General features: G+C 41.4%; 1 protein-coding gene across 1 annotated transcript in view; it reads left to right on the forward strand.

Annotated features, from left to right (window-relative positions):
* The window catches only part of LAMB4 (laminin subunit beta 4), a 42,337-nt gene that overhangs the window by 5,733 nt on the left and 13,232 nt on the right, over positions 1–23,372 (forward strand). Inside the window, exons 4-25 of the mRNA XM_054059007.1 lie at positions 480–615; positions 2,015–2,088; positions 2,750–2,938; positions 3,523–3,586; positions 4,111–4,325; positions 5,125–5,245; positions 5,906–6,094; positions 7,175–7,354; positions 8,144–8,253; positions 8,727–8,806; positions 9,803–9,953; positions 11,729–11,914; positions 13,112–13,233; positions 13,901–14,015; positions 15,019–15,196; positions 15,562–15,705; positions 15,966–16,197; positions 17,869–18,026; positions 19,561–19,785; positions 20,883–21,103; positions 22,308–22,404; positions 22,750–23,125. Coding sequence (XP_053914982.1) covers positions 480–615; positions 2,015–2,088; positions 2,750–2,938; positions 3,523–3,586; positions 4,111–4,325; positions 5,125–5,245; positions 5,906–6,094; positions 7,175–7,354; positions 8,144–8,253; positions 8,727–8,806; positions 9,803–9,953; positions 11,729–11,914; positions 13,112–13,233; positions 13,901–14,015; positions 15,019–15,196; positions 15,562–15,705; positions 15,966–16,197; positions 17,869–18,026; positions 19,561–19,785; positions 20,883–21,103; positions 22,308–22,404; positions 22,750–23,125 — 3,563 coding nt within the window. The remainder of the gene's footprint in view (positions 1–479; positions 616–2,014; positions 2,089–2,749; positions 2,939–3,522; positions 3,587–4,110; positions 4,326–5,124; positions 5,246–5,905; positions 6,095–7,174; positions 7,355–8,143; positions 8,254–8,726; positions 8,807–9,802; positions 9,954–11,728; positions 11,915–13,111; positions 13,234–13,900; positions 14,016–15,018; positions 15,197–15,561; positions 15,706–15,965; positions 16,198–17,868; positions 18,027–19,560; positions 19,786–20,882; positions 21,104–22,307; positions 22,405–22,749; positions 23,126–23,372) is intronic.

A 23,372-nucleotide genomic window follows, 5' to 3' on the forward strand; every position in this document is an offset into this window, starting at 1 on the left:
TTTAGTGAATGTTCCTCTTCAGGCTTCTTCAGATCTTGAAAGATCCAGTCCTCCTTTGTATCCCCGCTGCCTCCTTGCTGCCTGCTGGCTGAAAGTTTCTATAGCCTTTATGAGACAGGAGTAAAAGCTTAAGTTTTAAAAAATAAATTTCTCCCAGGAAACATTTGTGAAACTAACACCTTAACAAGCTTATTTCTTTGGTCTTACTGAGATCCCTTTTCTGCGGCTGAAAAAGTGTATTGTTTGTAGAGCACCTGAGGCAAACAAAGGCCAATGTTTACTCTTACACACAGTTCACGCTTATGATGATTTTCTTGGGCTTGTCCCTTATACATGAAAGCCTGAGTGATCAAAAGCACAAACACCCAAAGCAGCATGACAGGCGCTAGTATTGCAATGGCAATAAATACGTGTACATCCACTAAATCTTTAGAGAAGAGATTAAATTAATCTTTTATCCTTCTCATTTTGTTTTCTAGGCTGAACAGAAGTGCTTTCTCTGTGATTCCAGATACCCGTATAATTCATATACACAGCACAACAGTCACATGATTGAAAATGTTATCACAACTTTTAAGCCTGATAGAAAAAAAAAGTGGTGGCAGTCAGAAAATGGTAAGTTTCTTTGAGAAAACATTATTGCAAAATGTTACTGTGAGCTTTATTCATGTAATCGAGATCCATCACATTGCCTTCATGAAGAGTTGAGACAAAACTGCATCCATTCTTTGATTCAGTAGTGATTTAAACCTATTTATGTGCAACAATACAGGATTTCAGAAATTCTGTTTTTCTACAGATGCATTTTATGCACGGTATCTTCAAGAGCTGGCCAGAGGACCCGCAGCTGTTCTCTTTTATACACAGTGGCCACTTATTTTTCACAGTGTCTGCTTTTCAGGGAAATGTGATTTGTGCCAAAAGGTACATTTGCCTACAGATGTGTAATGACAGACTGTGTAAACCACAAATATCCATTTTTTTAAAAATAGTGATTGCAGCATAAAGCACAAATACTTTAGGAGATAATTAAATGAAGCCTGGCTATCAATACCCTTATTGCCATGTAGTAATAGTGGTTCTCTGTAGAAGTTCTTCACTTATATCAATTTACATATCCTTACAGCTTCTTGGTGAAGGCGTGATAGGAGGAATAGCATCTACTCTGCTTTATTTGATGTATAGTGAATATGTAAAAAATATCTGACTCGTTGGAAATTCAGGCATAGAAAAATCAAGATAAGATATTTTGGATATCCAACTAAAATTCATAAGCCTTGTTTTTTCATGGAGTTTAGAAAGGCACTTTTACTGGTTTTGGACATGAGTGTCAACAAAGCTGTGGGCCAGCTGTGAGAGGATCTTTTCTTGCTCTCCCCATCTTTCTTCTGCAATGAGATCTCAGTCACAGTCTGGTCAGCACAAACCCTGGGGTTCTGTATGCAGATGTGAATGATGGGGCTTTCAGCTGAGCTCCTGCAACTCTACAGAGACTGTGTGAATTGTAGGGTTTTTTCCATACTTGCTGCAATTTTGAAAAATGCCCGGTGTGATAGCTCTGCTCTGCTCAATTTCAGGTCTGACAGTATAGAACAGCTTAACAGATCTGTTTAGAGTTAAGAAAACTCCATGTTTTTTTTTTAAGTTTCATTTCCTTTTTGAAAATAAGCAAACTATTTGGATGGATTTTAAAAAATCTAACCGAACACAGGAAGGCATAAACCCAGAACCTCAACCATCACCATCACTTACAGTCCGAATGGTCTAAACAAGACCTTTAACCATCTCCTGCAGTCTCAGTGACATGTGCCATTGCCTTTCTGGCACTAACACCAGCGCATCACTCTGTCTCTGAGAGAGTCACCCAGCCACACTCTGGATTTGTGCACAGGGGATGCCCTAAAGAGCCTAGCTGCTGTGCTGGAAAAGGCATCTTTAAATTCCCCACGGGAAAGCTATCTCAGCAACTCCTCCACTATAAGTATTGTGCTCTTCATTTTCATTCTCTTTTCAGGTATTGATCATGTCAGCATTAGATTGGACCTAGAAACTTTATTCCAGTTCAGCCATCTTATCCTGACTTTTAAGGTACAACTTTTACCAGAGGTATTACGTAAAGTTATACACTAATTACTTGACCACAGTAATAAATTGCTTAGACAGGTAACGAAAGCTGTGTCTTTAGAGGTTTGTAAGAACAGGTTAGATAAACAACTGTCAAGTATGATTAAGTTATAGTTGATCCTGCCTTAAGGGAGGAGGATAGATTGAATAGCTTCCTATTCATGGTCCTTCTGGTTCTATTTTCTATAAATCTGAGAACTAAAGCGGAAAAAAACTGAACTGCAAAATAAACCCTAAAAATTTAGGACAACTCTGAACAGCAGTTGCCTTTTCAAATTTAGTTCAGCTTTTTCACTTATATCTATTCTGATCCAGATGGTTACAATTTTTTTTCTACACAATTCCTACATTGTTATGATAAGCTTCCTTGCTTAGAAAGGAATCTTGTACCTATATGTAAGGTTACCCTTCCTGTTTACTAAAGAGTGGTTCGAATGAGTAATCTAGCTTTTTCAGAGAATCCTGTAGCAAGCACAGCAGCCCTGTAGTGAGCCTGCAAGCTCCCAAACCCAGAATTTTAATTGCCAGCTGCTGGCATTCCCCAAACAGAAATGTCAATGCAATAGCCTCTGGGATGTCTTATCAATGCCTCGTTAAGTAATGCTTGAAATAATGTTTCTTGCAGACATTTCGGCCGGCAGCAATGCTGGTTGAGCGCTCCACTGACTTTGGTCAGACCTGGAAAGTGTTTAGATATTTTGCACAGGACTGTGCAGCTTCTTTTCCCAACATATCTACTGGTCCAGCAAAAAGTGTGGGAGACGTCTTCTGTGATTCAAGATATTCAGACATTGAGCCTTCCACTGAAGGCGAGGTATTGTCAAGTATCTGTGTTTGTATACGTTCAGATCATACATAACTATTTTTCTGGAAAATAAGGTCTCCTCCGTATCAGATCCACTTACACAGGTTCTGAGACATGAAATGCTTATTGACTTTACTGAAGTAAGAGAGAAAGACAAGCACTGTACTTTGCCCTAAGTTTCACATCCAAATGAATTCATAAAACAACTGGTACAAAACCATCAAGTGCTCTTTCTTGGTTTCCAAATTCACAGTGAAGTCACCCTCATAAGAGATCTCGACTCCCCATCAACCTCTAGCGCTGTAGGCAGGAGCCTGTCCTTTGATCCCTTTGTTGGGTCCTGTCTCTACATCACTCTAGAGTACTGCTTTTCCTTCCTTCTGACACATTAATACACAAAAAGATCTTTTTGCCTCGCTCAGCCAAGGACAGGCTAAAAAGATGAGAGCAATTGTTGAATCAGGGCCATAGCCTTGTGCTTTTTCTTCTATGCGATCAGTAAAGTGGCAAACTAATAGGTCTCAGCTGACAGTCTTTACATGCAAAAAGAATAGCTTCCATGACCTACAGAGCTGTGTTAATTTATTTTGCAGGTTGTTTTAAAAAGTTTGGATCCCAGCTTTGGAATAGAAAACCCATATGTGCCACACATCCAAGGTATGGACAGTACAGGTTTTCTCCAGAGATACTTTGCTGGTATTGCTTGTTTTATACACTGAGAGGATAAAGGCTCAGCTGGTGTAAGTCGATGATGTTGAATATTAGGTACCGACAGATCATAGGGAGACATTAATAAATAAAATGGGCCAATCCTGTTCTCTAGGCCTGAGGGCAAAGGGCACAGCTCTGCAGAGCTCATGTATGCGATTCAACTATCTTTCCGTCTGAGATGAGCAGTCCCAGAGCTGTACATGAAACCACAAGGACATTGACTGGGAAAGTATAAGTTGGCCCCAGGCAGAGCCATACGAAGGAGGGTGCTAATTCTTACTCAACTGTGTGCCAGGAGTTGGTCCATACCCTGTCACCATATGGGTTTCTAGTCTTGGCCAATATCAGATCATTTTCACTGTTTTTTTTTCATGATGGAGAATTCTTTGATGACTGATCCAAGTTGAAGATCTGACACTGTTCATTTCCCAAGTGAACTTGGGCTCTCGATTTCTTTTCTTTCCTTTCAGAGCTCATTACACTGACAAACCTAAGGATCAATTTCACTAAACTTCATACCCTTGGGGATGCTCTGCTTGGAAGAAGGCACAGTGATCCCCTCGAGAAGTACTACTATGCTGTCTATGAGATGGTCGTGCGGGGCAGCTGCTTTTGCAATGGCCACGGCAGCCAGTGTGATCCCGTGCAGAATCTGCGGGGAGATGTTTTCCATCAGCCCGGGATGGTACGTCATTAACATTGTCTCCAACAAGGGCAAAGTACCTGATATTCTGGGGAAAGGAAGAATTGGACTGAGGGAGAGGAAAGAAGTTCTCTGATGACCATTGGATTCACCATTTGCAACTCCAAATTGTAAAAAGTTTCAAAACAGCTTCTTCCTTTAAAACCCTGGGCTGGATTCCTCAGAAGCTGTCTCTTTGTTAGCACTAGTGTGGTGTTTCAAAAGCAACTGGGACATGACATGTTGATAATAGCAGCAAAATACCAGAGCTGTAATGGTGCAGATGTAATGTACTAAGTAGCCTGTGGTGTGTGCACACTTGAATGGCCACTTGTTGGGTGCATTCCACACTCCAGCTGCGCTCAGGCTCTCTGCAGCAGGCGAGGAGGCATTGGCACAAAGAATAGCTGATAATGCAAAGCTAAACCATGAAAAATGGATTATTGAAAAATTCAGGAACACGATTGTGAATTCTTTCCCCTCTGGGAACAAGACTTTTTTCCTCCTGGAAAATATGTATCTTAATATAGAGACATGTAGGGAAAGAGAGACAGAATTCAAAAGCTTGAAGCCTCCTTTGATATCTCTAGAAGTAATTTTTTAAACATTGCTCAGTGCTTTTAAAACTATTTAGTTAAAATTTGCAGGTATTCTCCAGATCTTTTACTCAAATTACTGAGTTATGTCAGCTGGGGGAGCCAAAGAGCTTTGAATGTGCCTGTTCATGTCTCGAGCAGATATCTCTTCTCCTTCCCTGCTTTTCCTGCCACTTTACCTCCTCTCTGTTCTCACCACGTTGTAGGTCCATGGGAGATGTATCTGCCACCACAACACTGAAGGTTTGTCTTGTGAAAGATGTAAAGATTTCTACAATGATGCTCCCTGGAGGCCAGCTGAAGGGACACAACATAGTGCTTGCAAAAGTAACTCAAATATATTATCTTCCCTTTTAATAGCTGGAGAGGAGGGGAGTGTAGCACAGTCCTGGCTCAATGCATAATGGGATGGCTGGGCTTCTAGGGTGGAGACATTTCCATGCCTTATCTAGAAAAAGAGAAGGATTCCTGTATCCATCTATGCTGTGCTGCCCTACAAGAAGGAGAGCTGTTTCATGTTCTTGTTTCTCATCAGAAGGAAAAGACAATAAAGAAAGGAAAAAGCAACTAATACAAGAAGGATCATTCATTGGTATGCATAAGGTCTTTCTTGTGAATGAGAGTTTAGACAAGGGTAAATTATTTATTTCCGCAATAATGAATAAAGTGGGATATACAAGAATAATATATTAGGATCCGCAACAAATTTTCAGCTCAACCTTTATTCAATGGAGCAGTGTTCCCCACTGCGTATCAGGCACACTCACCTGCATGAACACTCTTCCAAGTGTAGGGCCCAGTTCTGCCATGAGTCTTCAATATTCCCCCAAAGCCATAAAGCACAAGGCTTGAGAGGCCATAATCTGCTGGGACACTGAAATCATACAGGTACAAGTAATCCTGTGTTAATGGTAGGCAGAAATGATGGCAAAACAACAACAACTGGAGTCATGATGCAAAATGCCTCACTGTTTGTTTTGGTTTCAGGGTGTAACTGCAATGGCCACTCTGCCAGATGCCACTTCGACATGGCCGTGTACCAGGCCAGTGGTGGAGTCAGCGGTGGTGTTTGTGAAGACTGTCAGGACAACACTATAGGGCAACACTGTGACAAGTGCAAACCTTTCTTTTACCAGGATCCACTCAAAGTCATCTCAGACCCTCAGGCATGCCTCCGTAAGCTTCCCTTTTTTTAGCTCCTCTAAAAATGACTCAAAACAGGCAGGTTCTGGTTCTCTTTGCTCTGAGCCCTATAGCATCCCCATGCTTAAATATTCACATGATTCTAAAAATATTATCAAACCTATAACATCCAAAATTACTTACAAAGTTGCTATACGACAACATCCTTTAACGACCTTGTGAAAAGAGCTGCATATTCCAGCTCATTGTTAAACTGAGCTAAAAAATACAGCAAGGCTATCATCTTTCTTGAACAACATCAATATAAATATGAATAGCAGTAGTGCTGTTGGTTCTGTGATTACAGGGATTTCAGGGATTACAGAAAAGGTGCAGAAATACGGGAGGAATAATAAGTCTTGCTAGATGCCTGCCATTGGCAAGGGAAATAGTCTTTCAGGCAAAAAAAGCCCTTATTCTGAAAGATGAGCTAAATTCAGTATTGACGTAGTATGGGAAAAATGTTCAGTGTATAATTTAATTGCAATAATTGATTGGCAGGAAAAGTATTTAAGAAGTTAAGAGGTGATTACCATGGGGAGTAGTGTGGTAGATGTCTGCTCAGCTGTGAGAAATGGATAGTGCCTTAGGAAAAAATGGAGTGCATCACAAAGGCATTGTCCCATGCTGAATCCATTGCTTCCAGTAAATAATTCAGTCATGGCCAACTCAGACCAGCTACGGAGAGGTGGCTTATGTGTGGTACCTCTGCAACCCTACATCTTTCATGAGAGCATCCCCAGAAGTGTGGAGGCCCCCTCCTCCCCAGATACTCTGGAGAGGGTAGGGAGTGGATGAGTGATGCCTGTTTGTACACAAAGCAAAAGGTGTATTCCTACCAAAGTGAACACTGCAACTCTCCTCCAGAGAAAAAGCAGATCTCAGAAACATTCTCATAATATTTCTTATCAGCTGCTGTGCCTTAAGTGTTAAGCATACAACACAGCCAGCATGGATCAATGTCTCTAATCTTTACAAGAATCCTGCATTAGTGCCTACTGGCAGCTCTGTAATTCTGTTTTCATGCTTATATCTAAATGTGCTTTTTATATGTCTCCTTGACCATGCCTGTAGCCTGCAACTGTGACCTAGAAGGTACATTGCACAACGGCATGTGCGAGAGCCACACAGATCCTGCTCTGGGAATGGTCGCAGGTCAGTGCCCTTGCAAGGAGAATGTGGAGGGTGTCCGCTGTGACAAGTGCAGGGCGAACTACTATGGGCTGAGCAGCAGTGACCCTCTGGGCTGTCAGCGTACGTAAACCACATCTTTTATTCTTCTTTCCAAAGCATTTTTAAAAGACGGAGATAATTGAATGCACAGATAGTACCTGCTTCATGAAATACCCAGTTGCCTGCTATAATGTAATTTAATATATCTGGTACAGCATTTGAGATGGAAAAGATACAAAATCACTTGCAGAATACATAGTATGTTATAATACATCGGTCTGTTTTTAATAGGAGTATTATGAAATATGCCATCTAATAGGAAAAGGAGTTTAAAAGGCATGAAAATTATTTCAGCATCAAAGTCAGCACAAGGGTTAAAGAAAAGCCACAGAAGGGGTCCCAGGAACTGCTATTACAGATACTCAGACTCTGCCACTGGTGCAGCATTGAGATGGCAGGAGCTGCTGCCTTGCCAGGAGAGCTTCCAGACAGCTGTTTGTCAGAGCAAGGCTCGCTGAAAAACACATTCTGCCCCTATGCAGGCATACTGGGTTTATGAGCACATGCTGCCCACCACATGGTACTCAGCAACATGCAAGGACTGTGCAGTGCGGATCAATGCACAGCACATGGCAGAACACTGCACCAGACTTTGCCAGTGCCCCTGCTCCCCTGGAGAGGGTCCCTGCTGGGTACATGGTCCATTCCCTGGTGGCAGCTTGGGGGCTGCAGGCTGCCAGGGCACATTACATAGCATCCACCCAGAGGACATAGGCTGCCTGTCATGCTGATGCCACATCTAAAGCAAATGCCAATCCTGCTGCCATCACTGGGGCCTGCAGAAATAACCACAGATTTCTCTCCCTGCAGCCTGTAACTGTCATCCCTCTGGCAGTTTGCCTTTCTCCATATGTGATCCTGCCACCGGAGAATGCCTCTGCCAGCAGTTTGCCACGGGGCGACGCTGTGAAAAATGCCTTGTACGTACTCAGTTTCTGTTACTACTTCTCTATGTGGTTTTAGAGGCCCCCTTGTCCATCTCTCACCTTTTCATTGCCAGAAAAATAAAAAATTGATCAAAATTCAAAATAATTTTACAGCTGCATGCTCCCATTTTGCATTGACACATCCATTTCTCCTTTACTGCATGCAAACATTTGTGCAAATTGCACTAGGAGGAGCACTCCCAGGAAGGAAAGGAAATGCAAAATCCTGTCCTCAGGCCACCTTTACTGTTCACAGAGCAACTTGCTTGCAGAAATAGGTAAATATCTGTCTCTTCTTGCACTGGCTGAGCACCTATGCAATATAGTAAGAGAAGCAATCTCCCATGGCCAAGCCCAGGCAGCAGCACAGTAGTGCTCCTGAGCATCATTCACCCTAGGGAATAAGTTCCATTGTGCTTTACGTAGTTAATTTTTGCCATAAAAAATCTTTCACTTTTTTAACCCAGGTGGGATACTGGGGTCTTGGCAGCAGCTTGTATGGCTGTTCTCCATGCGACTGTGATATTGGTGGATCTCGCAGTAACTTGTAAGTTAATGTTCTTCAACTTCTTTCTTTCTTGTTTTTAACATTTATAAACTGCTGGATTTTCTAGTTAGGTTAATAGAGTCTCAGTACAAATGGCAAAAAAGACTGCAGATGTAATTTCATCACGTACAAATACTGCAAAGTTGGGTTGGGGTCTTAGAAATCCATTTGGGATTTTAAAGGAGATTTACTTTTTTCCCTGAAGCCAACTTTGAATCAGCTAGAGACAAGATTTGTTTAATATAAAATATAAACTATACAGCTTGAGAGAACCAGAGGCCCTAATATTGATAGAAATTAGAAGTAAATTAGAAGTGAACTTACCTCCCTACATCTACTTTAAAAGCTGGAAGTATCCTAATCTTTTCTGATGTAGTGGTTCATATTCAAAATATATAATTTTAGAAGCACGCTTGGTTGGACTCCTCCAGAAGTCTCCTAGGCAGGGGTCTTCACTACTGCTGTTGGACTTCAGACGTAGGAGCGCATAGTCCAATGCTGCAAAGCAGTTCCTTGTGAGCAGATAAATCAAAGCTAGTAATCATCTGACATGTTAGATAAGAGTGTAAGTATATGGAAGCTACCATATTGCATCAAATATCAGGTCCTTCTGATCTCATGTCCTGCCTCCAAAACTGAAGTGCTTCAGAATAGTATTATGTACAGTAATAGATATAGAAACAGATACAAGAAATGGATACAAGAATAGATAGCAACGGGTGCTCAGGAGACAAAAGGATCTGTGCTTTAGGTATGGAATGGACAGAGAAAGTCAAAGCAGGTCATGTCTCCTAAGCAATGAAAAAGTAGCATTGAATAAGTCCAGCATCAGAAATAGAGGGGTGGGTGGTAGGAAGAAATTTAGTAGGGGAAGCAATCTGACAACGGAAGAAACGAAGCAAAACTGTAAAAAAGGTAGAGCTGAGCTGCTCTTGTGCTGTGAGGATCCAGCCATACTGCACTCTAACATCCTCCCTTTTCCAACTCTTACCCCAGGTGCTCACCAAAGGATGGTCAGTGCCATTGTCTTCCCAACATTGTGGGCCGCCAGTGTAATGAGCCAGCACCTGGCTACTTCTTTTTACCCCTGGATTATTACATTTATGAAGCTGAGCATGCAAAGCTCCTTTCTGGCTCTGCACCTTTGGTACGTAGTTGGCTTTTTAGGTGTTGTACTGAGAGGGGATCCATGGCAGCAAAAGACCTGAGGCTGAGGAGAAGAGCCCTTGCCCAGTGAGCAGCCGGGGTGGGTTTTTTATCAGGGACATACAAAGCAAGTCTCGTGACCGTCCAAGTCCTCAGTTCATCCTTGTTTTTCATGGACTATTCCATAACTGTGGCTGTTACCAAGGCGCTACAGCATGGTGTATCCTGCAAAGCTGTCCTTGCTGCTCCTGAAATGTCGGCTGGTCTACCATGAATTAAAGAAATCAATTTAATTATTTAAATTAGAGGAAAGTGAGCTGCCAACAGCTATCATGAATTTTGATATTTCTAGGAATCTCCAACAGGGGAAGAATCAAATTCCCCTCTGCTCCATTTGACTCATTCCTGCTGACTTATATAATGGCACTGATTGTAGCCCAATTTCCTCAAGAATTTGGCATCTGTACTGTTTTCAGAAAAAATAATTTATTTATTTACTTTCTCCTCTCAACATGGGGGTGGTTGTTCCCCATGCAGACTACAAGTCTGGAATACATCCCTTCCACTGCCTATGTTTTTATTAACATTTCTTCTCCAATCTGTTGTCCAGAAGCTATAGAAAAGGAATAATAAAAAAATGTTTATTTGCAGGTCACATCCACAAATATTTAGCTATAATCACAACCAGTAATCATCCTAAAGTCCAATAATTAAATGGAAAACAGATGTCTGGGACATAGCTTGTGAGAGGAAGTGCAAGTTAAAAGGAATGAGGAAAAGGGGTTTTCAGCAGCTGCTGGGCCATAGTTTAGTTTCATCCAGCAGAGAACAGAGCTTATTTGAAGAGTGTGGATTTTAATTTAGCTGCTTACCTACCCTTCATAACTGTTGAGACAGTACTGCCCCTCTCTCATTACTTCATAGGTTAAACCAAGCACTCTTCCAAGGTGTGACATCTACTTCCAGAAGCAAGGCTATGAGTTCACAGTTGAAAATGGAAAGATTGTGTTAAACAGGAGCAAGAAACGAAGTGTAAGAAAATTGGGACTGGAACAGGTAAACTGGTACTTGAGTAGTTACTTAAGATTCCATCAAATACTAAAATCTTATTTTGCAACAGAGGGCAGGGAAATTTCTGAGCATGTGGGATTTGTAGTCCCAGACACTACAATCCTGATGCAAACTAAATCCACTTTTTTGGTATGCAGTTGGGCCCTGGCATTTTGTAATTCACACTGACAGATTTGCTCTGCTGTGTCCTGTGCCACTGTAGGCTCAGGTTCAATGAACTGTTTAGAAGAGAAGAGTGCACATAAAAGGCAAAATATTTTTCTTGTTTGTCACGAAACATTTCCAACATTTTCCATTCTTAACATGATACCTACTGCATTTAAATGCTGTCAGCTTTGTAATTGTAAGCATTGATATTTATTTATTCAGCTTATATTGAGAAGTCCAACCACTTATGAAATCAAGCTTAATCTCTTTAAGGTTTGCTATGTGAATGCTCGGAGATGCCAAATATACAGAAATGGACGGATTATTCTAGTTGCTTTTGTTGCTGTTGTTGCAAAGCTATAGAAAGCTTTTCTTTATATCTAAACATCCTACATTTGGGAGAGTTCTTAGATTGTTAGTCTCAAGCTTTTTCAGAAAATGAGCCTGACAGATGGCTGAAATAAGTAAAGAACAAAAACTCTTCTTTCTTTTGTTCTGAGTTCATTTTTTCGTAATTTGACTCTGTGTGTTGTTGAAAATGTGAATATATCTTTGCAGGGTGTGGTGCAGTTTGGACAGGACTCGGCTGTGTTGGTGGTTTTCAGGCAGCCCAGTGCCAATCGGTCTGTCACATGGACGGGACCTGGCTTCGCCCGTGTTCCCAGCGGAGCTGGGTTGAGCTTTGCTATCAACAATGTTCCCTTTGCTATGGACTTTGATATCACAATTCGTTATGAGCCTGAGGTAGTTGTGATGTCTTGTGTGTCTCATGATGTCATGATATATGCAGGGCCTATTTTGTCAATAGTAGAACAATAGTGTGATGCAGCATCTTGTCACACTCTTTATATTTAAATATAAATTTGAATTTAAAACTGTTTGCCTTTCATCCCTGTCAACCAAATAAAATGCTCTCCACTGGTCCCCTTAACGCTTTCCACTCAAATCTGAAAACTCAGCACTACAAGTGTTTTCTAAGTATCAAGCAAGATTTCATTTTCTGTAGTTGCTCTTTTGGTACCTTTGCTTGGATTGGACTTTTGTTCACAAATCAGATGCATGCAAAATGCAGCTCCTTTTAGATGAGCATTTTGTATTTCTAGCTGGTATTTTGTGGCCAGGAAAATGTGCACAGGCAGGAGTGATCTGAGCAGATATTTGTTCAGGGCTTTAGCAGACACCCAGCCCCCCAGCTGCTCCAGCTGGCCTATGAGACATGAAAATTGTAGGAAAATAACCAAAATACAAATTTTTTTGCCTGGAAAATTTCTCAATGATAAAGACATGTCTAGGGAAATCTGTTAACCCAAATCTGGTTAAACCCAAGTTTGCACCCATGCCTTCAAAAGCAAGTGTTTTATCGGTACCAGTGTTTGTACATGCCTTGCTCTTTTGCTTTGCAGCAGCCTGGGACAATTCCACTACTCGAGATCCTCCTTCTGTCTATTGTGTTCTGTTCTGTTCTCTTACTGTAATTCTGAGGCAAACAACACTCCCAGTATCTAAAACACGAGAACAATTTTGCAGTGGGCTTGTTTGATGAATTTTTTTCCCTCTGAGGGGTAGAGTAAACAGTTGAATTTTAAAGACTTCTGTTACAATGTCTTTTATGTTTATTATGTTTATTATTCTTTATTAGACGTGACAGGAGGCAGATAATGAAGGATATCACTGGGACAAGACCATGCTAAGAAAGGAAACAACTCCAATGACTTTAACAGAGCTGTTTCCATTTGGACCAGCTGAGGTCCTATTTCCATCTTTGCTCTTCAATTAGTTTTTGCAAATACAATACATTTTTCACCAATTTCCGTAAAGAACAAAGAATCTGTTTTGTCACTGCAGTGTGCAATCATGCAGATGGCTTCATTAACATTGACAAAAAGAAAGTGGGTTTTCCAGATATGAAAAATGACCATAATTTGTATCTTTTATTTATAGTCCTTGGAAGACTGGCTAGCAAGTGTTGCCATCCGGCCCACTGGTATTTTGTCAAGTCAACGCTGTAAAAACAAGGGCCTCTCACAGGATCCACATGTGCTGCCTCTCCCAGCTACAAAGAGGTCTGACTATTCCTGTCCTTTCTGTGTACGATTTTTTTACTGAAGCATTGCAGAGCAATAAATGTGTGGGAAAGTGGGAATATTAGAAACACATGTGTGGTCTTTCCTGTTGCTGTCACACCACAAGACCATGTAGACTCTACGGAAGAGTCTGATGCTCCAGTCCTCAGCCTGACAATGGTTTGCCCAAGCCAAGAGAGCAGCCTGAGATCCTGCTGGGGTTAGTCGCTGATTTGACAAAGATCCAACTGCAGCTATTTCAGTATAGAAAGGAAATATTGAGTTAAAGTCACTGTTCTAGCCTATTTTTAGTTTGAACCTATGTAAAAAAGAGGATGTGACAGAAGTCTTGATCAAACAGGGAGAGGAAAGGACAAATGGGAACAGTGAGTTGCAAATTCCTTTGCTTGAAGTAGTAAAACCTGCCATTTTCAGTTTAATGTCACCAGGTTTAAATTGCACTTGGTGAATCATCCAGGCAGAAGTCATGAAGCCTTCCCAAAGCCTGCCAGCAGCAAGGCTGGCTGTGCTCCTCACAGCAGCAGGGCTTGCTTGGAGCTGCAGGTGTTAGGATACAGGCACAGAAGGGAAGTAACAGTCACAACATCCAGCAAACTTGCCTTGTCCCAGCTCCTTGCCATAACTGTGCTTTATTTCTGCTGAACAGGATTGCACTTCTGCAAACTCCAGTCTGCCTGGAGCCAGGAACAGAATATTCTGTGGATGTGTATTTTTCTCAGCCCTCTGACCCAAAGACAAAATCATTCATCTTAATTGACTCAGTGAGTAGTTCTGTCACGATTCCTTTGGTTTTATTATTGATTGATTTTATTATTTATACTAGTATGATTATTTTTTTTACACAGACTTACTCAAAATAGTGTAAAACCATTTATAGTGTGTTTTAATAAAAATTCAGGGGAATGTGCTTCTGGTTACCTCTGTTGGCACTGTGTTTGCATGATTTTGCATGGAAAACCAGAATTGTTTCTGTTTTAATTTTCATGGAGAAATACCATAATAGCTCATTAAGTCATACCTGTTGCACATGTTAATAGTCAGAGCATGTATCTCTCTACATGTTGCTCATTTGTTATGAGCACACTCCACATATGCTGACAAGGTGCTGTGTTTAGGGATATAAATTCATGCAATTCTTAATCACTTAGGTTTATTTTAAAATCTCTGTAATTTGTCTGAATCTGATTAAAAAATCATGGATATATTTAGAGATGACATTGCGAAAGTAGAATTAGTTCTTGTACTTTCTCGGGCTTTGGGTACAGACATTTCCCAAGTTCCCACCAAGTTAGGAACTGGGTGTTAGTTTTGGGTCCTTCTCTTGAGAAAAATATTTTTAAGTCCATTCCTCTAATCACTTCTGTAAAACTGGGGCTGACAACGGCTGGCCATACTTGGACATAGAGCCTTCAGCTGATTTTTCTCTATCTATCTCAGTAATACAAGAAAAGTATTGGCCAGATACTGCTTTTGCAGTCATCAACACGGCACCTCTTAGAAGCAAAAACCACCTCTGAACATGTATGTGAGGTCTTATTATAGTCTGACTTTTTAATACGCAGTCTCTTTTATTAGAAGAACTCGGGGAATGTCTAGACCTTCAGAATAAATGCGAATTTAGATGATCAGCACAACAGCTGATTTGGAAATGCAGTGCTTCGGGCCTCTGTCCTTGCAATGCAGAGCGTAGTAAGAGAATGTGGAAAATTCTGGTTTTCAGTATATCTAAGCAAATGTATTTTCTTTTCCCTCTTAATGCCAAAGCTTGGACTTATTCCCAGAATCAGCTCCGTGGAGAACTTATGCAGTGAAAAGGATATAGATGAGTACCAGAAATATCACTGTATTGAAATTGCATCAGAAGTTGGTCCTCATGTCCTGCCCGAAGCATGTGCACGGCTCATAGTGAGCATGTCAGCCCGAATTCACAATGGTGCAGCCGGTAAGGAGCAGTCTGCGCAGGCAGCTCTTCAGTTACTGGTTTGTGAGTTTGAAGGATATGTTAACTGAGAGCTCTCAGCCTGTGGTGGTGTAGGTAAGTAAAGACAATCAACATGTGGTATGTATGGATGTGCAGGATATGGCCCACTGAACCCTAAGTGTGCTGCAGATACCTTTTGGTTGCGTGGGTCTCAGAGACCATCATACCTGATAAGCTTCATGAAGCAGTGTGACAGGGACCATGCCAGTGCTGGTGTGTTTTCTGGAAATCATTTCAATAAGATGCAGCTTTACCAGGTGGCCAAAGCAGTAATTTTCCTACTTTTCTGAGTGCTGTAAAGTTTTGATTTTCTTTCCCATTGGCAGCATGTAAGTGCAATCCCCAAGGGTCGCTGAACACCAGCTGCAGTAAACTGGGGGGGCAGTGTCAGTGCAAGGCCAATGTCGTGGGACGCTGCTGCGACACCTGCTCAGCTGGCAGCTACGGCTTCGGCTTCCACGGCTGCTATGGTGAGTACTTGGCAGCCAGCACCAGTACCAGTATCTGGCTCTTCATGCATAACCCAACTTTTTAGGGCTTTGAATCCATGATTATGGATTTTATGAACTCATGATTATGGATTCACATATAAAAAAAAAATCCAATATAAAAAATGCTTCCACAAATAATAAATTTGCCCACTACTTGCGCTGCCTTTGAGCAGTGACAGTGATGAACGAGGCTGGTGGGAATACATTCAGGATGCTGCTTTGCTTTCGGTGTTTTGCAGCATGTGAATGCCACCCACAAGGCTCACTGAGCACGCTGTGCGACCAGGTGACAGGGCAGTGCTCTTGCCGCCAGGAGGTTGATGGTCAGCGCTGCAACCGATGTCTAGCTGGGTATTTTGGATTTCCCTATTGCCGCCCTTGCCGATGCCATGGCTACGCAGAGCTTTGTGATCCAGTGACTGGAGCGTGCCTGAACTGCCGTGGGTTTACCACGGGAAGCCACTGTGAAAGGTAAGTTTATGGGCAGTACTGCAAAGCTCACCCAAACACTGATGCTCTCTGAAACTTGTGTGTAGCTGGGGACCCACCTACATCCCCATGAATGCATCAATGGCCTTAATTGGAAAAACACGTCTAAACCCAGAGTTAAACTGGGCCTCACTGCTGAATAGCAGGTAACTATTTGTTAAAACATATTATAACTTCCCACACTAAATGTGTGTGGGAAGGGGCATGTTAACACCTGTGGGAAGACTGCAGATGTGGCACATGCTCAGCATCCCAGTGGGCTCCCTGCAAGAAGACATTTGAGACATGAGTGCCACAGCACCGTGTGCTTGGAAACATGTGGAAAGAGCTGCATATGAAATACACTGACTCCTGCCAGCTTTTAAATTTCCTAGAGGCTAACCTTGTGCTAAATGCTCGTTTTAATACCTGCAATTATCTCTGAGGAGCTTAAATAAATATGCTCTGTTTGCTGGTTCGTACTATTTCCATATGACCAGCAAATGACTTTTCTCACATGTTCCAGCAACATTCAAAACAGTGGTCCTCTATTTTATCCTGTACACTGGCAGCAGTATCAGAGTTCAACATGGATGTTAGAATTAAATCCATTATCTTTCTTTACTTTGGCTGCATTGTGCCTTGTCATTCACTTTTAAAAGGATTTCCCCGTGAAACCTATTGAGCTTTTCTTGCAGCACTTTTGGACAATACAGGCTTTGGATATTGTGCTTCTAGGTGGCAAATAGATTAAAAATGGGAGACTGAACTAATTGTTGCCCTGCACCTCTGCAGGAGCTCCAGACCTCAGGGCGAGGATAATCGAATATCCAAGGCTTTTATCCTGGCTTGTATACATATATAGAATTGTGTTCCCATTTGCCATAGTAAAGCAGATCAAAGACTGACGATGCTTCAGAAGCTGCTGCGTTGCCACAGCTGTGGGTCCACAGGGGCTGAGACATGGAGGCAGCAAAGATGTGCAAGGTGTTAGGAGTGGATGAACCCCCAAGGAGGCTCCAAAGCCCCCTGCCTGTCTGGGTAACAGTACAGCCACCACCGTCTTAAAATAGCTGTCACACCAAGTTTACAGAATGTGTCAGGCAGGACATGGTTGATTTCAATACATATGCTGTGTCTGAAATACCCAATATTGTCTGAGTGCTCTCAATGAATGGTTGATTTTTCACCCATGTCAGGACTTGCTTACATCATGCCAACCACTCTCTGTGTGTACATATGGAAATAGGTGAATAGATGTGGTGATACGTGAATATACAGAATTTTTAAATGGCAGATTTTAGCTGTTTATGCAGACCATGTGTGATATATCACATATATAAATTATCATTTAGATTTGTATACAGACTAGATTATACAGAATATATATATTACTCTTTAGATTAAAATTGTTCTAGAGTAAATGAAAGTCTTCAGAAATGTTCCTTGAAAAGAAAACGGTTTTTCTTTTTACTCCAGATTTTGGGAATGCAGCTCTGATTTTCCAATTGAGAGCACATTTGAAGCTAAATATATCTGTACCCATTAACGGAGATAGCATTACAATGACTTGGAATGTTAAATTAGTTACACATACATATAAACTGATTCGCCTGCAGGCACTGAAAGGAGCATTTGACAATTCCTGCTGCTTTGTGTTGGCTGCTTTTACAGGTGTGTGGATGGCTATTATGGAAACACACTGAATGGAGAACCCTGCCGCCCATGCATGTGCCCTGGGACACCTACAAGTAATAACTACTTTGCACGTTCCTGTTACCAGCACTCCCAGACTGCACAACTTGTCTGCAATTGTCTCGAGGGATATTCAGGTACGAAGCAAAACAAGGACTGTGTTTGATTATATTAAAATTACTGTAGGAGATAAAAATGACCACTTTCCACCCACCCCCTGTTCAGTAATGTCAAGTGAGATAATGGCAATAAAGTAGATAAGAGAAGTTAACACCCATATGGATGGGGAAGTCCTGATCGAGAAGAGTGGGAATTGTACAATTAGTGGATAAAGCAAAGCCATTAATTAATCTGATGACACTCTCTGAAAACCTCCTTCTTTCTGGGGCACTACCCTATCCTGGTGGAGACGCCCCCGGGGAGAACTGCAGTTGCTCCTTACTTCTGGAAAACAAGTGTTGGAAGCACAAATCAGAAAGAAGAAGGTACCAAAAAAAGCCAATAGGATTTCCTAACCAGAGATAATTCCTCTTCATATAGTAGAATCTGGCTTTTATGTTATGCCCAAAACTGGCTGTTTCACCATTCAAATGTTCACTTTAGAAATGACGTTTCCATTCTCAGTTGCCTCAAACGCAGTTATTTTTGTAGTAAACTGACACCATGCTTTATAAGCTCTCATTGACTTAGCTTGAATTTCTCCAGGAAAAACTAAAAATATTTTTCTTCCTCTGGGCATTAGAAGGATCTCCAGTGATGGATGCAAGCCCTAATGGGAACACCGCCAAAAACTAAACCAATGCTGTCATCTATATAAGTCAAGAGCAGTTTAGCTTGAGTAATTGCTGTAAGGCAAAAATGTTCTTTGCTGGTACTTACCCAAGGGACTTCCATCCTTGCAAACCACTGTGATCCTCAGCTCTGGACTTTCTTCCCCCTGCTCCTTCCCAGCAAAACTTTTGGTCACCTCTGTGACACTGAGCTGACTTTCTTGTAGTCCGTGAAAAGCACTGGTCCTGGGGATCACAGCAGAGGAACAGATAGTCCTTCGTTGAGGATGAGCCAGTGGATGGAGTCTCAGTGACACCAGTCTGCCCAGAAAGGTTTCTGAGAGGCAGACGTAGCACCCCAATCAGGACAGGAACTGGGATGGCATGCAGAAGTAATTACAATGGCAGCAAGCAAGGACAGAGCATCCCAGAGCTTGTCTGATCTCCTGAGGGTCCTCCACCAGGTTATGGAAAGGAGGGCGGTTCTGTTGAGCTCTGGGAAAGGGCACCCCACACCTTCCCATGACATTGTTGGGGTGAAGGCCCCAGGGAAAATCCTGCAAACACAGTCAATCCTGACTACTACATTGAAAGGACTTTGCTGGAAAAAGATGTTTGGAGCTGTGGTGTGAGGGTGTACTTATTTAATTCTACTGAAAGGACTTTCTTGGTAAAAATGACTTGGGATGAGGAGAGTTTCCAACAGATTTGAATGTGGGAAATGTAATTTAAACTGAATGTAGGAATAAAGGGCAACAGTCTCAAACAGGTGGATATTTCCCATTGGCAATGTGCATTTGAACAGACAGTTTGAATCTTTTAACAGTATTACATGTGGAAATTACACATTTGACATGAATTCCCATCAGCCAACAAATATTTTTACCTTCCTCCTCGACAGGCAATCAGTGTGATGAGTGTCCTAGTGGGTTCTACAAAATCCCAGGCAGCCACGGGCTTGACTGTGCTCCATGTTCCTGTAATGACAATATTGATGTGACAGACCCAGAGTCCTGTAACCGAATCACCGGGGAATGCACCAAGTGCTTACACAACACCCATGGAGCAAACTGTGAATTCTGCAAACCAGGGTATTTTGGCTCAGCCCTCAATCAAAACTGTCAAAGTAAGTAAGCAGCAGCACTGTAAATGTGTTTTACCATGAAGAAAAGTTTTAAAGAAATTAGGCTACAGGGAGAGGTTAAGCCTGGATGGGACAGTAAAACTAAAGCTGATCAATGGAGAGATATTTGAGAATACTGAACAAATTTCTATCCAGCAATACAAGTAACTGCTAATATGGCATCTATCAAATTCTTTATCATCCAGGCCTCACTAAATCTCATACTGAATATCACTCCTAGAAATACTCATTTGTGAAATTAAATCAGCACTCTCTGTTAGAAAAATAAAAGTGCATTCACCCCATTTAGGAAGGAATCACAACTAAACGAATCAAAGATCGTTGTTTAAACATGTTGCTGGCTGATGCCAGCTAAGGAATGCTCGGTTACCAAGATGATCCCTTGCTGAGCTCTCTGCCTTCTCAGTTGTTTCCATTAAGTGGCTAGAATGAGACTGTTCAGGCAATTTAATAGACTCCATGAGGACACTGTTAATAACCCAGCACTTTTAACAGAAAGGCACAAGTGTAAGAAAAAGCAAGGCATAAGTTTCTTCTCAACGTTTCTCAAAGACTATTTTCACATATGTGCCTGATTGAGGGTCTAATTTCTACAGGCCAAGCAGTTATAGACATTTTTGATAAACTCTTTTTCTGAAAGTCTCTAACATATAGTTTAAGACCATTCCTTATTCATTCTCAGATAATGTCCGTTAGAAAGAGTTAAAACAAGAACTTTTGGCTTCTCAGAAGGAAAGTTTCTTATCTTACTTGGTTTACTTGGTGTGGGCTTTCCCACACTGGATATTGCCTACCATAAATCAGCTTCTCCCTACACAGCATATTTAATATTTCATTCTAATAACATTCAAAATTCACTACACCTTCATTTTTGTGCCTATATTAAAAATACTGAATGTTCCCTGTAAGTTCGCTTAAAGCAATATATATACTATTATGGAAAGATAAACTGTATGAGATTAAAAATGTGTACAAGATTACTAGAAGTAAATCTGCAGCATGGGCTTTGTGTACAGGTCTGATTGTCCATCAACTGTCTATATTACCATCTGCTGTAGTAATTGTCCTTCTTTTTCCAGGGTGCATGTGCAATGCGGTAGGTGTTCACCCTGCCATGTGCCCAGGCGGGGACGCAGTCTGTCTGTGTGACCCAGCCACCGGAGCTTGCCCTTGCCTACCCAACGTGGTGGGCACGACATGTGACCAGTGTACCTCTGGCTACTGGAACCTGGCTAGTGGAAAAGGATGTCAGAGCTGTGACTGTGATCCAAAAAACTCCCTAAATAATCAGTGCAACCAGGCAAGAAAACTACATTCTGGGGACTTGGGGGTTGGTGTTTTGCCATGTCATGGTGGGGTCCCTCTTATAAACTAGGAATTTTTTTTGCCCTTCTTCCTGAAAACAAAGTTTTTGCAAGTTTGTAATCGGTGCAATCCTACTTTGAGTTATTGTGTCAAATGTGCTGTTCAGATAAGGTTGCTGTGCTTGTAAGCAATTTCTCTTCCCCTGTGTGTTTCTTTGTCAAGTGGATCTTAGAAATACTTTTTAAGAAAATACCACATACCGGAAAAATGCCTTGGAAGAACTTTCCGTGTGTAGGCAATCCAGGCTTGGACCCAAAAGTCTTATGAGTATTTTTTAAGTGTTTTTTTTCATTAAGTAGCAGCTGTGCCCATTATATTAATCATGCATCTATCAGGCTTCCAGAGTACCTTTTCTCGTCTTTAATACCTGTGCACTTTTTAGGGCTAGAATGTAGAAAAAATAAACAGCTTTTCAGAACAGAGAGGTAAAATTATGGTCCCATGGAGTCAACAGCAATTTTGCTATTGACTTCAGAGCACCAGAATCTTGTCCCAAACTCTTGCTGATGTGCTTTCACATTTTTCTTTCAATATGGTTTCTGTTTGTTCCAGTTTATTTAGTGGATTTATTCTTTTTCCTAGTAAATTTAATTCTTAACCTCAAAGAACTACTACTGCTTTTCTGAGCTGTACCAGTTATCAGAACTGCAATTCCTTGCAGTTTAATTTAACAGCTGAATTCCAAAATAAATTTTCTAGGCCAATGTGCATAGTGTATCCTCAAGGTTTTCAGTTGTAGTTAGTATATCATGTAGCTAAAAGTTTAAATGTTAAGATGAGTACTTTGCTCCAGCAAAAATAAGAAATTAATTTGTTTGGGAAAGGGGAAGAATCCTCTCTCAGATCAGAGTCAGAGGATGAGTTCTCAAAGAGAGTCTGTAGACTGGAGCATACAAAATCTTTCATATTAGTAAAGTTGCCTCTTGAAGTCCCGTTTTGTTTTTACATCTTCAGGAGGAAGATGGGAAAGCCAATACTGTATAAACCACGGTGTTGAAAGACCGTGTGCAAGCAGTGTCACTGCAGTCCCCATCCAGCTATATGACATAGGTCACAGGGAGAAAGAGAAATCCAGTAAATAATGTATATCCAGTCACAGGACTCTGCAGGAAGTTACTTAATCCTAACTGTCTTTACAGTTTACAGGTCAGTGTCCATGTAAGATAGGCTACAGCGGAAGATATTGTGACGAATGTGAAGAAAATTACTTCGGCAATCCCCAGATGCATTGTATTTGTAAGTATTACTAAGTGGGGAGAATTGGATTAGAAATTGCCTCGAAAGATATGTTTCCTTTTATATTCATAGGGGAGATGGGACATACATCTAGAGAAGCAGGCTTTCATACATTTCTGTGTATGAGATGGATAAAACTGATCATATTATTTATCTATATTGCTTCTTCTATGGTTTTGATGAGACCATGGAAGTCAGAGATGTAGAAAAGCTATTAACCAGGCAGTCCGTTTTGCTCTAACTCAAACACCAGTTTGCTTTTATTGTCTTGAAATGCACTATTGTACCTTTTGCGTGCCTTAATCCCATGAAAACTGACTGTAACTTGCTGTCCTTTTCTTGCAGCATGTAGCTGCAACCCAAAGGGAACCAACCAGCCCAAGTGTGACAAAGCCACTGGCGCATGTAACTGCCGCACTGGCATCACTGGTCGGTTCTGTGACCAATGCAGCCGCGGCTTTGAGAAAGACTTTCCCTCTTGCCAACAGTGTCATCTTTGTTTTGATCAGTGGGACACTGAAATTACTGCCCTTGCTCAGACTGTTCAGGGCTTAATGAGGTTTGCTGCAAAGCTCGAAGATAAAGGAGGACAAATGTCCAGCTGTGACATGCGCTTCAAAGCTTTTGAAGATGCCATTGCTGAAATTGAAAGAATTTTGAGACATCCTGTTCTTTCACTGGAGGCCCTCTCAGGCATCAAGGATTTTCACAACTACATTCAGTAAGGGCTCAACTGCTCCTGAAAAAATCCCTTGTTTGAGAAAGCAGCCTTCCCCTGGGCTCCACCAGCCACCCCTACCCAGCAAGTCCCGTTTATGATCAGTATATGGATGCTGGACTACCAAGTCACCATTTTCAATAGATCTGTGAAGAAAATAATCCTTATTTATATTATCATTCCCACACAGGCAAATACTTAAATGCTGGAATTTTCCAGTTCATGCTAAGTGTTTTCTAAATAAGCCATT

Source organism: Cuculus canorus, chromosome 1, assembly GCF_017976375.1.
Source record: "Cuculus canorus isolate bCucCan1 chromosome 1, bCucCan1.pri, whole genome shotgun sequence".
Lineage (NCBI taxonomy): Eukaryota > Metazoa > Chordata > Aves > Cuculiformes > Cuculidae > Cuculus > Cuculus canorus.